The 17,399-nt window shown below is 37.6% G+C and overlaps 1 protein-coding gene across 1 annotated transcript in view; it reads left to right on the forward strand.

The window, feature by feature from the left end:
* Positions 1-17,399, forward strand: part of EEFSEC (eukaryotic elongation factor, selenocysteine-tRNA specific) — an 87,336-nt gene that overhangs the window by 3,624 nt on the left and 66,313 nt on the right. The window contains exon 3 of the mRNA XM_025894711.2: positions 1,092-1,256. Within this exon, the coding sequence (XP_025750496.1) occupies positions 1,092-1,256 (165 nt within the window). The remainder of the gene's footprint in view (positions 1-1,091; positions 1,257-17,399) is intronic.

A 17,399-nucleotide genomic window follows, 5' to 3' on the forward strand; every position in this document is an offset into this window, starting at 1 on the left:
AATGTCTAGAGAGGAGATGTGCAAGTCCTTACTTCTGCCTTCATCTGCTTCCTGGTATCTTTACTGGAATGTTCCCCAGGGTTAAAGCCTTTGAAGGAAATACCAGTGTTGCAGCTTTCTGTCAACTCTGAGACCTAATATTAGAAGAGCTGGTAAATGCTTTGTGAGCCCTGCCATTGAACTTCAAGGTATTATTCTTTCTGTCCTTCATAAGAGACTCTCTCCATTGTTCTGCCATTACAATTTGGGCTTAATCTGCAGTTTGACCTTAAAAACTGACATTAAAGGCAGTGCCAAGTGTATATGCTGGTGTTATAAGAGAATTAAAGATCAAAAGTGATTTGAGACAGGAGCAAACCAGTTCCTCTGAAGCACTGTTGGGTACACTACTGCCTTATTAAAATCTTCTGTCTGTGATGATGCATTTTAAGAAACATAGTATTTGTCAGCAAAAGAGAAATGCTAATCTCTTTTCTAGAGAATTTCTCTAGAAAATGGTACTTAGGTAGCTGTTTTTCTTAGTGGTTTGATCCTCCAAGAAGTGTTAACAGAAATCTGAAGGAAAAGTTGACTTTGAAAACTTAACCCAGTATAATAGTTTCTCTGGGAAGCGAGACAGAGATAGACTTTATGGGGCACTAATATCTGTATATAAGTTCATTTTCAGAAAATCCAAAAAAGCTGAAGTAGCAAAACGCACTGTAAAATTGTACTTTTGGGGGTTGGGGGTGGTGAGAGGCAGAATGACACGTACAGGGCTTTTTTTTCCCTCTTTGCTTTGCTGCAGTGTTTATATTGAGTTTGGCAGCAACTTTATCGCCAGTGCGGTTTTGCTAACCAAGCTAAATGTGCAGCACCAAATCTTTCTAAGGCAGAAAATCGAACTGTTCCTGCTGCTAAGTGTGCGTCTCCTCTATGGCACACACAGTTAATTTGACATTGGTGCGTTCTAAGCTCATTGGGAGATGCCTGGAATCAGTAAAATTGCAAGCTTGTTCAATCAATCATCCGCTTGCCTTCCTTTTGCTGTGTGGCTGTCATGACTTTTCACCCAGGCATGGTGCTGCTTTTATCTTTTTTTTTTTTTTCAGGTCTTGAAGTCTCAGGCTTACCTGCCATCAAGAGACCCCTCAGGACACTTCCTTATGGCAGTCGACCACTGTTTCTCTATCAAGGGTCAAGGCACAGTGATGACAGGGACTATTCTTTCTGGCTCTGTTAGCCTTGGTGACAGTGTGGAGATTCCTGCCCTGAAGGTGAGTCTCTCATTTTCACTCCCCCTGTTTTTCCTGATAGAAAGAGACGCTCAACAAAGAAGAGAGTGTTCTCTTCCTATCTGAAATTATTCAGTTATTTTTACGTGTTTTTTTGTACTCTACTATAACCCATATTGTAACAGGAAGAGACGTAGAGATTTTTAAAAAAGGCAGTCAGTAAAGTTACCTGCTCAGTAATTTAGTTGGGTGAAGAGGAGAGAAGACTGACCTAGATTAGCATGTTAGACTTTCAAATTCAGAAAAGCAAGGTGGGCATGTTTCCAAGATAGGATGTGCCCAAGGACTGAACAAGGTTTGAATGTGAGACATGCTGCAGTGAGGCGGCTTGTGAAAGAATCTGAGCAGGTAGGCTTCTAGAAATGTCTGTGAGCAAAGGAAATGACAAGGAGAGGGCATTGAAATGCTTGATATACATTCTCTTTGTTTGCTGAGGCTTTAATTGATGTCAGCATGTTCTGGGAGAACTGCTGGAATGCAGTAGGTGGCTTGCTGCCATTGGGATCTTCGGAGAGCTTGTAGAAAGTCACAAGGGCCTTTCAATGGCCTTTGAACTGCTGAACTGTTTTTACTATTTAATTACCTTAAAAGATATTCATCCTTTAAAAGAGAACAAGGTGATTTTATACTTGGAACAGGTGAAGTCTATTCCACAGATGCTGATTTGCACTGACTTTCCCAAAATAAATCATGACTGAGGAGTATTTTGCAGCTACCACTTAAAAATGGACCTAGCCAGTAACATTCTGGGTGTGGGAAAGTTTTGGCTCAACAAGCCTGGATTGACCCCTTTTCATGCTGTCAGTATTATCTTCAAGTCATTACTATAAGGACCCTATTCTTTCATTGAGTGAACATGCTGCTTTCTCATTTTTGACTGTGCTTTGTGGACAAGTGAAGGACTAAGTGAGGCACTCTAATTTCACCTGAAATATATTGTCAGCTGACAATCAGTTTCTGACCAGCCTCTTCTGCGATCCCTGTGGCCATCTAGTTTATATCATATTGTTCTTTGCATAGAAGTGATTTGCATGAAAAGTGCTCTGACATGTCTGCTTCCAAGTGAAGTTCTTAATTGCCAGTATTCTCCTGTGCAGCATGCAGCCCATTTTGGGAGCTGTGCTTTCAATTCCTTCAGGGAATTGTAGCTCTGGTTTCAACCTCTCCTGCTTTCTGCTTGCTGTTCCTTCCCTTTTCTGTGTCCTGTTCACAATCCTGGACCTGCCTGTGCTCGGGGTCCAAAGAGGGATAAGTAGTCAGGAGTGCAAGGCTGATGAGTGTGACATGGCTTCTGCCCAAACAGGGCCTTGCATAGAGGGTTTGCTGCTTTCCTTTTGGCATAGCACTGGCCAAACTTCCTGTCATTTTCTGCTCTGGGAGATGGGGGTGAGACAGAGCAATTATTTCTTGCAAAGAAAGAATGCATCACTAGATTATATCTGGAAATGACCATTGAGCTTTTCGTGTGTAGTCCAAGCACGTTTTGAAGAAATATATTTAGGAATAAGACTGCTTTTTGAGAATCCGTGTGAAGGAGGAAACAACAAAAACATAGTGAATAACTTGCAAATGGAGAGTAGGAAAAGCCTTAAATGGGACTTTAAAAGATGCTTTCTTCCCACCCAAATGACTGGGAGAGTAGTCACTGAAGTGCCAGCCAACTTAGCAGATAAACAGGTCGTTTGCAAAGAGAAGCCAGATTGCTAGGCTGTTATGGCATTAACAACCTCCCTCGAAGTTTTAGTTATTTTTACATTTGCTGTTAATGAATTAATCCTTCCACTGCTGTGTGTGAAATAGATATGTTTGTACCTCTGAGTGATAATAGTGGTGGGCAAAGTTTTGGGTTTTTGCCACTAGCGACTTGTGAATATTCATGTTCATGTTGTGCAGGTATGGAGCCCAAGAGCGCAGTAAAGGGAAGCAACTTTTGTAAGTTTGAGCTGTGTGTTGTACTTACCCCTGCCAGCATCATGCAGAACTGGGTTAGGATACCTATAAAAGGTCAAACCTTTCTCAGGCCTACAAGGTAACGGAGGAAGCACATTTCACAACACATTGTGGTTTATGACTCTCTCTGACCTTTTTTTGCCCTGACCCAGTGGTAACTGAGATTGACAGCTGGTACCCGCTGGGCATTTGGGGACATTACAAACCAGCTGCTTTTTTTAAATTTGAAGAACCCTCTCACCAAATGGAGTGGCATCACCTTCCAGTTCTACTAATGGACTTCGACATCTTTGACCGCTTGAACCTGCACGAAGGAGGGACACAGCAATTAAAAATAAACAGTGACATTCTCAAACGCCCATGCTTGCTCTGATTGAGGCTGAGAGCACCAGCAGTGCGTGGATTCCTTTATGCTTTGCCTATGTAAATTGCCATCTGGGGTTGATTATCCATATAGTGAAAGGAAAAATTATATATATGTGTTGGGCAAAAAGCTTTGACACAGCAAACAGTTCACTATCCAATTGAGTTAGTACTGTTTGCTTCCTAGCACTTGAAATCCACCTTGAAGAGAATGAACCTAGGATTTCTGCAGCAAAAATGTGGTGTTGGCAGAATTCTGAGTGTCCTTTAAGATTATTTCAGTGGTCTTTCAATCTCTACAGTCTTTCAATTTATAAACTGTAACAACTTGTGACACTTTTATTTCTGCTTTTATAAAAGTTTCTGGAATTTGAAGAATAAGGATTTTTTCAATTTAGCTTTATTTTATTGATAGGTTTTGGTTTTACTGATGTCTTAGGTATATCTACTGTAATGATTTTAGTTTAAGTGAGGATGAATGTCAAATTTTAGTGGTGCTGTGTCTTTTTAAAGCACACTTTAAATGAAAAAGGAAAGTGTTGTGTGGTTTGTAAGTTTTGGGGGTTTTTTTGTTTGTTTGTTTGGGTTTTTTTTAAGTGGAACAAAGGTATCTTTGCCTTCCTGATCCGGGTGAGTGGGGGAAATCATGGTGTTAATGATTCTACCTTTGGATTTCACAGTTGCAAGCACATTAGAAATACTGGCCAATTGGATAAAACAGATAATACATTAATATGCTTTAGAGACGCTTTAGGGCATAGAAAATATCCCATATTGGTTAGTAAGAATCACTCTGTCTTAAGAGTTGTGAAAGATCATAGAAGAGGTCAAGTCTGAATTGAGTGAGGAGGCAGAGGTAGATGTACACAGCTAATGGATATAAATCTGCCCATCGTGAAAGTGTCCACTCAGCATTGCCTTCCCTGTGATCAGGGGCTGCAGAAACCACAGGGCACGTCCGTGGCAGCCGAGTACAAAGGCCACTGTTGCATTTTGGGTTTTTTTTCAGGAATTCTAAGAAGTAGAAACTTTCATTCTTTCTTTATAGTCAGGTTCCTGTCTGTCCTGTTTAATGTAATTGCTGACAAATGCTGGAGCAAGTTGGTGCAAGCTGAGTGGCTGGTGGGGGTTCGGAGCTGTGTTGGAGCCCACATAAAGTACAGTGTGCTGCCACTTTGTACTGTGTGTCAGAAGTTGGGAGTGTCTTGAAGGCTGAGTATCTGTGTTAATGCTGAGCAGTTATGTTCATGTTTTTCTGTAGGGGATCATGTGGGGAATTCTGCTGCATGTTGCAACTGAATAATGTATCTTGTGTTGTACGGTACGAAGTTATTTCTTGTGTAATAAATCATGTGGACATCCAGTCTTTGGACTGACCTTGGGAAGTGCCTCTTGAGACGTTGTCAGGTTTTTGATCTGCTACGTGTGCTTGAGCTGTTGTCATTAAAGGGAAAGAGAAATATTCATACCGGGTAAACTTCACCATCCCAGAGGTTTGCAGTAGCCAATTGCCATTATTAGTGTTGAGCATTTCAGTCTCAAAAGTTGCAAACACGTTTATGAAATGCTTCCCTTGTAGTTGGAGAACAGTCATCCGGGTGTTTCAGTACTTTGGTGAGCTTTCAAGAGGTCATGTGAGATGTCAAATATGAAAAATGTGAGAAACTTGCTTCTGTTTATCTAGTCAAGTCTCCTAGCAAATGAGAGTGTTGGTTTAAACCAGCAGTGAATTCTGTTTGGCAGGGGCCTATTTACTGTCAAATTATATTGACTTCATGAACTTCTAAGAAGCATTGTTTTGTAAGTGTGATACTGAGAAGCTTCATAGCTTCATACACTTTCACCATATGAAAAGAGATGTTTTCTAAGATTTTTTTTTTGTTGTCTAGATAACTTGGACTTTGTTTTGGCAAAGATTTTGTAGTTTTTCTGGCTCGTACAACAAAAAAATTCTCCGCTGTCTGATAGAATAACTCAAATTGTATTTGCAAGACTATTTCCTTCAAACTAGTGTAGCTATTAAAATCATAACAGAGAGATCAGCTTTTGTCCATGTGAGCACTCCAGTCTATCCCAAGACCTGTGATTAGTGAGCTTTAGTATATACATGTAGTGAGAACTAACTTTAGCTTATTTAAGGACTTTTGCACAATCAGAATTGCACAGTTAAGCTTTGTGACAGGGCATTTAAATCTCAGAAAATAAGGTTGGATCAAACCCCGCTGAATTGGATCATGAAGACATTTGTATGTGGACTTAGATGGTGAAATCTTAAAGAAGTTTTTACTTCTATCTTTTTGAGTTCTTTGGGCCTCCTGATATATCCCTTCCAAATTTCCAAATAATCCGCTTGGATTATTTTTGCCCAATGCTGATACAAACAGCCTTTAAAATGCTACAGTTCCTCTGCTGGGGAAGGAGTCTTGCTTGCCTTCAATGTTTTTCTTTTCATTGAAATGCTGTAAAGAAGAATAGTTCAGAAAATTGGGTTGGGGGGAATCAACTAAATCTAAGTGATAAAATTGTGAAATGGCAGTTCACAGTACATATTAAAATATGTGGGTGAAAAAAATAAAAGAATTCTAAATCCTAAATCAATAAATTAAAAAAATAAACAGTGTTATACATGCGGTTTAATTCACTACAAGAATTAAACTGTTTCTTTATTCGTCTGCCTCTTCTAAAGCATGGGTTGTGTTTTTTGGAGATTTTCTCCTTTCCTAGAAAACATCAGTGTGAATCCTACTGGTTTTGCATCTGCTATGGCATTACTTAAAAGCAAAACATGCAGGATTTGGCTTATTCTGGAAAGTACTTCGCTTTCAACATTTAGGATATTATCAGTTGTTTTGGAAGAACTAAACTCCTCAGCGCAGTTCCTTGTGGTTAAGTAAAGGATTAAAGACCTGATCCAGTGCCTGTGGAATGAAATTTAGATCTGGCAATAAAAACTTCTCAAATCTTTTGGCTCAATCTCTTAACAGAATAAGAATAGCAGATGCTGATCTTTTTCTAAAGATCAGTTCCCTCATTTTCAAGTATGGTTGTGTAACTTTTTACTGTGTGGTTTTTTTGGTTTTGTTTTTTATTTCTGTTCTAGTTCACACTTAAAAAAACCCCAAACCCCCAAAACCTCAAGACCACGGAGCACAGAATCAATTTTATTTTTTTTATTAAAAACCCATTAAAAAAATCTAGTTAACTTTAGACTATATAAAAAAAAAACCTCAGGAATAAAAATGCTCAGGAAGAGATTTCTATGTTGCTATTCTTTTGCTACCTGTTCTTGAAGTATAGTGTTTTAGTTCTTGGCAATTTAGTTGCTGGCAATTTTTAGTAAGTATCATGTAGGTACAGTAAAAAAGGGGAGCAAGATAAAGGACTTTGTGCCTTAAGTTTTATTTAGGACCAGAGATAATACTAATAGAAAAGGATCTTGATACATATCGTGAGGTTTTCAAATTTTTTGTGCCTGGTCAGAGCAGAAGGGAAGGAAGCCAGGGGAGAGCAGCCAACCTGAGCAGTGCTAATCCAAACCATACACTGTATTTTTGGAGCTTGTGTGTCTAATGTGATCTCTGTAGGCAGAGAAGTGGCCTCGTCCGTGCTGACCAATTAACTCTTCAAATACTGAAATTCATCTGCGGCTTTTTTTTGGAGGTCTGGATGTGCCCTGTGCTCCCTGCCAGATAGAAACAGTTGGGATACAGATTGCATTTTAATGGATGAAAAAAATTACCTATGGTATACAAGTTTTTTTCCTACAGTGAATCTGAAAAGGAAGAGAATTGTAACTTCTGCCTTGCTTCTGTCCACTGAAACTGTCTTGAAATGACTGTTAGGATCAAGGCTTCACGTGGAAGTGCAGCATTTCTGGAAACAATACTGGTCTCCAAAGTAGATTTTAACTTCTGGAGTAGTTCCCTGACAGTACTTGCTTGTGCTTATCTGCAATGCTGACTGGTAGTGGTTAATGTGTGAGATAGTTTGAAGTGTGTATTTTGTGCCACTCCCATGCAGGTAATTTTGCCTTAACAGTTAGAAAGTGCAGAGAGTTGTTATTGCCTAAAAACTGGTACATGGTTCAGATGGGCTCAAAATGAAAAAATAATACAGCATCATCTTGACTCTGAGTAGATGAAAGTACTGTGTGAGATAAATGTCATATTTTGATTAGATATAATGACTGATTTTCTTAGATAAATTACGTTTTTTGTGTCTAGGTTTCAGTTAATAACTTATCCCATGAGATCTGTTAGAAAAGATGAATAAAGTTCTTACGGAAATAAAAGGTGGGAAAGGAACTGAGCTGAAGAAGCAGGAACCATTGTACTAACAGGAAAATGGTACGGGTAGAGTTGTTCTGAGGTTGGTCCTGGCACTGCAGTGTAACAGTTCCACAAGTGACTGCATGTGCTCTCCCCTGTATGTCAGTGTTCTCCTCACTAGTGTGCCATGTTAGTGTCCTCTCCTGTCTCCTTTAGGCTGCTGGCAGATGTGACTTCCATGCACAGTCTCTGATGCTCAGTGTTCTGTAGCTCTTTTGGAATGTGCTGGGTCGAATGGAAGAAGCTCCGTATCCCAGTGCAAATGCATGACACCCATGGAAAAAGTGAAATATGTTCCTCTATATCAGTGAGCAGTTTGTCTCTGGTATGGCAACACATTTGTGGATAAACAAATATTTAGGTTTGTGACTCCAAAACAAAGTTGAAAAGAAAACTAAACGTAATAAGTTATTAACATGACACCTGGCATCTAGATTTTTCTCTATTGTTTTAACTTCCTTTATCTGCTCACTTTACTTTTCCTCCTGCCTATTTCCTTCTTCTCCCTCTCTAGCTTCCTTTCTAGTCTGGGTTTGCTCTTGACTGATCTTTTCCACTTAAACCATAGATTAAAGAAACTTTTCTCTCTCTCCATTTTCTCAGCTGCTGTTGCAATTTTGAGTAACAATGTAGTTGTGTATGCTTTCATCCCCTCAAGTACATGGTGACTTAAAACCTCTGGTGTTTGAAACCAGCATCAGTCAGGGTCAGATGAGAAATATTGGGATGGTGTTCTTGAATCTGTTTTCATAGGTTGAAGCTAGAGTGGGGTCTGAAAGAAAAGACAAGACCTGATAAACATTGAGTGGTGTTATCCTCTCAAGGGCAGGTTCTGATACTTCCTCTACAGAACATGCCAGCTATTGTATTGGTAGGGCTAAATGTCTTGCATTTATAATTTGTAAAGGAGCCCTGGAGCTGTCTAAAGTGGTTACTCTAAGCAGTGATTCAGTGTACAGGAAGAGAAAGGTTTCAAGTTGACTTGAGCCACGATTCGGATGCAACTGAACAAGAAGACACACGTTATTCTGAGGCTTAGTAGGTCAAGTCTTTCCTGTTGAACAGTTGCAGCTCCAGGGATCAGGTGTTGTGTTCTTGGGTTTATGTACCCTGGGGTTCAAGATCAGTTTGAAACTAAGTTAATGGACATTGCTATAGTAATCAGAAAATTTCATCCAAATGCCTCTTTGTTTAAACTTTATGATAACTTCTTAAAGCGAAGAATGGCTGGTTTGTGTTTACATAACTTGTTTGCTTAAGCATTGCTGCTGCCAGGTCATTAACTTTATTTCTTTTAATTTATCAGGTAGAATTGTTCTCCATCCAGTTCAATTGAAAACAGACCCACATGCACGTCCACATACCGCTTGAGCAGGAATCTTAGTGGAATGCTTGAATAGTAATTGGGAAGGTAACCTCCTGTATGGTAAACACAGCTTTCACATTGCATTCCTGCTGTGAATATAACGTTAGTATGAATAGACTTAGTTAGGGCAGAGAGTAACTATCGTGTTTTAAATATTTAAATTCAAGTGCTGGAGGCTTTGGCAAGATTTCAGTAACCAGAATGAAGGAAGGAAGGGAATGTCACTTTTTGTTCTTCCTTGGTCATCCATATACAGTACAATTCCTCATTTGATCAGGCTTTTAGAAGCAGAACAACTCGGCAAGTGCTGCATTAACTAAGCCACGGTCTGTTTGTTATAAAAGTTCTGCTCAGTTCTGGCCACTGGCAAAGAAAGGATCTGAAAATTGAAAACATTATTTAACCAATATTGCTGAAGACAAATTTGACCAAATAACAAAAAAATGAACTAGTGCATAAGGAATCTGTAATTACTCTATTACCAGAGTATTTCCTTGAAGTATTACTGTAACACCATAGTGAGTCCTCTGGTTGTCATTCCTTGTCTGTGTGTTTGAGATGAACCCACTTACTGATCTCTAAATGTTATTCTTGGATACCACTATGAAAATTACATGAGAATTGACTTTGCTCTTTAAATGTTTGTTCAGTTCATCACCTGAGTCTGTGATCACATGCCTGTGACAGTGACATGTATTGTTGAAACTAAATGTAAGATGCATCTCCTCACTAAAGTATTTCCATAACTTTGTTATAATAGCTGATGCAGCTTGAATTGGAAAAGTAATACTAGAGAGTGCCAATATTTACAGTATCAGCTGGAATAATATAATTAGGTTAGCTGCCCAGATAGTACTGTGATGAACATGATATGAATGCCTAGATACAGATTTTCATTTGCAACTGTCTGAAATGAAAGCTACAAACTCCCAGGCTCTTCATGGTTGTAAAGATTAGCTTCAAAGCATATGACATAAAATTGGCTTCTCTTGCTTTCTCCTCTAATGAATAAATAATCAAGAATAAACATTTCACACTTTAGGAATAACAAGGAAAGGTCAAATAGCCTTTTAAAGAGTCTCTGTAGCTAATACATCTTTAAATATTAAAATTGTAGAACTTGAAAACTATCAGGCCTTTGTGAAAGTTAGATTTAGTAGTTGAGCTGTTTCTCTGTAGACGACTTCTTTGTAAGATATAGTCTCTCCTTATATATATAGAGTGTGTAATAGATTCTACCAAAGAATGGTAGAAGTGACCTTAATCCTTGTTCAATTTAGTGGCAGAAATCAGCCATGAGAACAGATTAACTCATTGGAAGCAACGACCCTGATGTGTATATATAGATGGCAAAGCTTTTCTTTAACAGAAAAGGGATACAAGTGTGGAAAACGATTCAGAAATTTGTCATTTAAGTTTGTCTGAGCCTTCAGAATCTCTTGAAGTTTTTCTGTTTTTTCTTGATATTAATCTAACTTACTTGGTTCGTTTTTCTTCTTTTCAATTACTATGTTGTAGTTGCTTTTTCTTAACATTATTTTCATTATATAATGAATTTCAGTAGCCTGTTATACTAACCATGCCTAGAAGAGGTTTTTATCTGGTGTGCAACACTTCGTACATAGGACTGCAACAAGTTAAATGGTGGCTTAGGGAAGAAGTCTGTACTATTGTGAATCAGTTCAGTTTTGAAATGTGGGTATTATTCATGTGGTATTTTCTTTGCCTCGTTGAAGACATTGATCCTGCTTGTGGAGATTAGCTGACAATAATTTGAAGTCTTCAGGGTCTGAGGAATATGCAGGTATACCACAAACACTCCAAACAAAACCACAGTAAAGAGAGGAAACTTGAAAAATACGTATTTTTACTAAAGGATTGAAATAAATGCCTAATAAGACTAAAATAAATATCCAGTTTGGCCTTAAGTCAGCGCAAAGCAGTACCAGTCGGTTTAGTCTAAATGCAAATCTTTGAAAAAGTGAAATAAAACACAAAATCCACTGTCAACTATTTTGCATTGAGTTTTAGGAGAGAGTTGGAGTCAAGTGGTGATTGAATAAGAATGTTTTGTACATATGTTTCTATTTCAAATGTTCCATTTCTGTTGTTGACATGATGCTCCTGTTTGGGGAAAAACAGTTGTTTGTACAAAGTATATTAAGGTGGCAAGGACCCTCATATTAATGCTTCTTTCCAGTCTTGTCAAAGGTTGCTTGATTGCTTGGGTGTTAGAGGAGGGAGGTTATCAAGTATCTTCACTCCCAGGTAGGTCTTTAATCTGTTATGGGTGGAGATGGAGGAAGTTCTCCAACATGGTGGTACAGAGCAAGGCCCTAACTTGTTCTGAGCCCTTTGGTGGATCTGAGATGCTACCTAAGATTGAAGTTCAGCATAATTTATTCTGATGTCTTAATATTTTTCAGGCCTGTGTTTCCCTAAGTAGTGGGAAGATGATAGAAAACTCCTGAGTTGGTAGAAAAATCACGGTGTGTCTGCTTTTCTTTCTTGCAGCAAATTCTAAGATGCAGTTGTGGTCAAACACTTTTTTGTAGTACAAAATTCTTTTTTTTTTTTCCCAAGTCTTTCCTTTTACTTGTATCCTTGTTTGTTTTCATCTTCAATTTTACTGCCTGCCCATCTTACCTGTGGAGGTGATTGAACTCCCATCTCTAAATCTGCTTTTCAGATGCCTAATACATGCAGACAGCACATCAGAGGTTGTCAGAGCTGAGATCACAGTGTCTTGCTGCCCTTTCAGAGAGGTTCTTGGAGATTTTAAAGTTTTGGGGGGATGGAAATTCTTTGCCAACTTCAAATTCACTGTTAGGAATAGACATAACAGGGGTAATAAGAGTAAGGACAACATGTTTAGGGAAGACAACTGTGGCTCCAGTAACCTCTACCACTTTAAAACACATGTACACCGAACTGATTTTGGGGGATTACCAGAAATATTGAGGTGTTTTGTTTTGTTTTTTATTTTTTAAAGGGATGTTTTTGGTAGGAAACTATACAGTATTTCTAAAAAACAACACTAATTTTCTAGTAAAAGCACACAAATTAGAATGTGAAGATGAGGGTTCTAGTCACTGGTTTTATGTTAGTTTTTTTTTTTTTGGATTTTGGGGGTTTTTTGAATTTTCAGGGGCTTTGAGGTTTTTTTGGTTTTGATGAAATTTTTTAATGCAAGTTTCTTGTCTTAATTTTGATTAGAAAAAGCAAAAGCATGATAAATTTCTGGTGTGTTTTTTGATTGTTTGTTTTGTTTATTTAAGTAAGCGTGATTCGAATTCTTGTCTGAGGGTTGCATATGTTAATTAAATATTGGCAAGGTGTTTCAAAGATTCATATATGGGAAGAGAGTTGGGCAAAGTAGTTTTTACGTCAGACTTAAATGGGGTGAGGGAGAAGGCAAAGTTGACGTTCAGGCATAGATTTGTGGTTACAGTGTGACTCACAAGAAAGACTTAGTCCATCTGACATGTACATTACAAACAGTTGTAAAAACATGCCATTAGATATCCACGATGAGGAGTGGGCTGAGTTAACTTTATTTTGAATCTGTAATGTTAACGTTTTCTGGCACAGTGAGTGTAACTCCTCAAATCAAACGTTGTATTATTGCTTTTTCTTTTACGTTACATTGTTGTCCCTGATGGACAAGGTCCCTTCTGATCAGCTCAGGAGTGAAGTTTTAATCCTGCCTTTCATTTGTTCTGTGTCATCTAGTGAAGCTGACACCAACCAGGGCTTTTTACTGGAGTCAGGATTTAGATAGACTTTGACAGAGAATGCATTGATGTGATTTAAATTTCAAATGGTTATGCACAGTGCTTTACAATATACTTACTGCTTTTCTTGCTTTTTCCTATACATGAAAGAAGAAATTGGCAGGTTAGATTTGTGTTTAAATGTGATTATATTTAACTTTTCCTTAATGTCTCTCTTAATCTCAAATTGTGTGGTGATAATTTTCCCCAATGTGAACTTCTGTGTAAGTGTAGCTTTGACCCTATTGAACCCATACCTGTACCTGAGCATGACCATGCAGAACGGAGTCTTGTATTTTCCTACTGTTAAAAGTTATAAGGAGTCTTTATTCAGAATTTGGGTTCCTTTGTTTTTTTTTAAGTTTTTGAAAGTATTGGCTTTTGTAGTGGATTCCTTAGGTTCAGTCTCAGCTCTGAAGGAGACATTATAAACATTTAATAGTTTTAAAAGAAGCTTTTTGGAAACTACATTATCTGTGGTATGTGCTGGATGTATGAGGGCTTTTAATATTTTCATTTCAGAAGAGTTGGGTTTTTTTTCTATAAAGCCATGAAGATGAGCTTTTTTGTGATAAAGAGTGAGCTTTAGAGTCTGGTTCAGATTCTGTTTAATCTTAACTTTAACACAGTTAAGACTTCATTCTGTGTTTAAATCCCCTTGCCAAAATAATTTATTCCATATACTGTTTTTTACCTGTGTTTGTAAGTCAGATACTAAGACTCGAGTATGTTGATATAGAAGCATGACTAAAAAAATCTTCCCCAATACGTAGCAATTGCAACAAGTGGAATTTGATTTGAGGGGCTGAACGTGTCTGCTACACTGAGAGTAAGAGGAAACCACTTTTCAGAGTGCACAGAGATGACAAAGCAAGTTTTGAAAGTTGAATGTGTTGGGGTTTGGGCTTTTTTTGTGGGGAGTCGGGGTGAGCAGGGTGTTGGTTGTGTGGGTGTGGTTATTAGATTTTTTTTTTTTTTAATACAGGTACTAAAAGTTAGAGTTGTAAAGAAAAACAGATTGTTAGAGATGTTGATTATCCCAGTTACCACTCAAATAATTTGCAGTCACAAGAGCTCAGTGTTCATGTGAATCAGACTTTGATTTAATGATGGATTTAGTTTTTAGTTGTAAAAAGTGGCCAATGGAGTACTGTAAATGTGTTTTATTTTTGTAGCCAATACTTTCCCCTGTTATATTTAAAGACCATATAGATGTGTTTCTCATATGCAATTTTTTGTGTGGAAATTTTATCTAGTTTGAGTTTGTAGTGTTCTGATAACGATCAGAATTCTGCAATAATGAAAAATAAATCACAGTTGGAACAGGCAAATATTTGGGCTTTTGAACCTGCAGGATTATTTTGTATCTTTTTTTTTTATTTGTTCATGAATACAACAAGCTTTAGTTTCTTTGAAGCAGACATCTTGGTGAAAATGGGAGAAGCTGAAACCAGTGCAGGCAGGTGTTGAGCAAATGTCTCCTGTGAGCTCTCACAAGGGTTGTGTTATAGATCTTTGGTTCTTTTTATTAGTCTGCTCAGAATCTCACTTCTTTAATTTGGACTTAATTGCTGGGTGATTCTGTGGCATAAACATCCAGATGTATATCTGTTAAAATCTGATTCCAGCCAGTCTTCCAAGTAAGTTTTGTTTACCACTTGTACATCCAAGGCTCACTCAGGTACCTTCTTCTCGGAGCTGGTATGTTGTTGTTTCAAGATAATTTTAACTAACAAAATTACTAGACCACACACCTGGGGTATTTAGTTATACCTTTTGAACCACACTTACAAAAATGTAGAGGACTTCAGTATTCCAAAAGCTGTGGATGTTTTCAACCTCGTCAATTATTTTTAATATTAAAGTCAGCAGATGGAGCCAAAGGCTTGTAGAAAAATTACTTGTGCTGAATGTATATGAAACCACAAAGCCCACCAAGTTTAATTAATAATGTTTCTACTAAAATTTATAACAGTAAAACTATTTATTTGCTGCTAAGCCTCATCATATCATCCTTTTTTCATTCCCTTGTCTCTGTGCAGAGTGAGAGCTCACCCCTTCATGTACCCAGAGTCTAGGAAGGCTAAAAAGAGTGAAGTTTGAGTGGGAACCTGGTTTTCTTTGTAGATTTACATCTGTGGAATGGTTTCTGCAGCGGTGTTCACCACTTACCAGAAAAAATGGTATTATATTTTGTCAATATTTTTCCTTCTCCTGTGAGCATGGTAATTGGAATCCACTATTGAGGGTTAGATTGGAATTCATTGCAACCTCGGTTTCATTGTTACATGGTTGGTAACGTTTTGGGGTTTCATATTTTTCTTCTGAAGTGACTGAAATGGGCCTTTGCCTTAAGTAACATGTCAGACTTGATATTCTAACACGCTAACCCTATGCTTTTGTTAAATGCTTTTGTTAAATATCTTTTTTTTTTTTTAATCCTTTTGGGATTTTAAATAATATTTTCAGAAAAGCAAGGGGTTGGAATGTTCTCCAAATGTGTGCAATTTATCCCACTTTCATAAAATAAAGAAGCTCAAACACAATAAGTGGTACCTACCTTTTTCAGGAAAAGGGAGAAGAAAACTGTCATAGTTTTTAAAATATGATATACAATGGACATGCAAAAAATTATGATGGCTGAACAGAGAATTCCAATGGTACAATATTGGTTTGCCTTTATTTAAGGCAGAAAAATGAAAATATTGAGTGACTAATGACAGTGGTTTTGTCTATTAAACTTCATGTAAAAAATTCTTTCTCCTCTAAATCTAATCTTCTGGAGGAATATAAAAATGTACATATGTTACACATAGAATATAGAGGAAGTGGGATATAAATAAATGCTTAAGTATTGCTTATGTATTTTTTTCCCTCATTTTTGTTTTACTGATTCTTGAAACTCAGTCGCTTTAGTTTGAAGCAAGGATCTCCTTAGAGGGACTTAGAAACTTGGCTTACTGGCCAAGTTAAAAGCTTTTCTTATTTTTCTGTTTATCTTTGGCCTCATCTCTGTTTAAAATATCTTTCCCCACTTCTCCTGTTGATAGACAGTGATAAAACTTCCACCAGTTGTACGAAATTGCTGACTTAATTTCCTTTAATGAGCATAGGCTGTAGTAGCAAGAGTTTCTCACATTGATGTTTTTCTTTTGAATGATATAGTCAGTTTTTAGTTTCAGATTCACTCCAGACTTACTTATAGGCTTTTTTGGTTAGACAGTTTTCTTCCTATACGTACTCACTCGCTTCCAATAAAATTATATTTTCTTTTCAAGCCATTTGCGTTGTGCTAAAAAACTCATGCAGGACTGGGAGCGTGCATCCCAAATTATATTGTTGTCCAGTCTCCTAAAGTAATCAAATCTTGCGGTCTCACTGTGATATGAGTATCTTCTACATTAATATTTACTGTAGGAGGATATTAATGCATCTTTTAATATAAAGAGAAAATAAACTGGTAACACAGGAAGACACAGTGCTTTTTGCTGTATTGGAGCTGTGAGAGCTGGTGACTATGGTGAAAGAAATCTGCAAATAAGGCAACCTGATTATGAAAAAGTACTTTTAAAAAAATTCTGATGGAATTTTTAAAAATACACTGCCAAAAAAAAGAAAAAAAAAGAAAAAACAAAACACAAAAAAACCCCAAACCACCAAGCACCCAACCCAAACCTAAATAATATAGAGAATAATGAAAAATTCTGCCCATTGCTGGATTGACCAGATAAGCCTTTTTTGGCCTGGATTCAGACATGTCAAAGAATTTCTTGTGGTCTGCACACTTTGGATTACACGTAGTTTCAACTTTAAATTAAAAAGAAAAGGTTTTGACGTTCAGGGCTTGGAGGGAGTGACAGTTTGTAGTTTTCAGTCCTGACTGCAGACAGAGCAGACACATGTAAAATCCTCTTCCAGTCTTGGAATGTTAATTTTGAAGCCTAATTGTGGTACTTTGAAATGTCATTGGCCATTTTGGGGAGGTTGTCTCAGCAGGTGTGACTGGGCAGCTACAGCCCTGAGACCCAAAGGATAGGAAGTGAAAGATTCTGTGAGGAAAGAAATCAAGCAGGAGAGAGAAACACAGAAGGGAAAAAAAAAAAAGAGAGAAATGAAAAGCTGGTTTTTTTGTGTGCTGCAATACTGTATAAAGATTGTTCTTAACTATTTGAAATATCTTTACATGCTAGCATTAACAGTCTACTCTTCTTTCATAGGCTTCTTGTTGCTCCCCTTACTTTTTTTACCTAGGTTCTGTTGTTGGTGTTCTGCTGTCAGGTATTTGTGTGATGGCTCTAGCGCTGCCTCTTCTGTTAAACGTGCACGTTGCAACCTCAGTGAGCCC

Source organism: Manacus vitellinus, unplaced genomic scaffold (assembly GCF_001715985.3).
Source record: "Manacus vitellinus isolate BGI_N305 unplaced genomic scaffold, ASM171598v3 scaffold_14_pilon, whole genome shotgun sequence".
Lineage (NCBI taxonomy): Eukaryota > Metazoa > Chordata > Aves > Passeriformes > Pipridae > Manacus > Manacus vitellinus.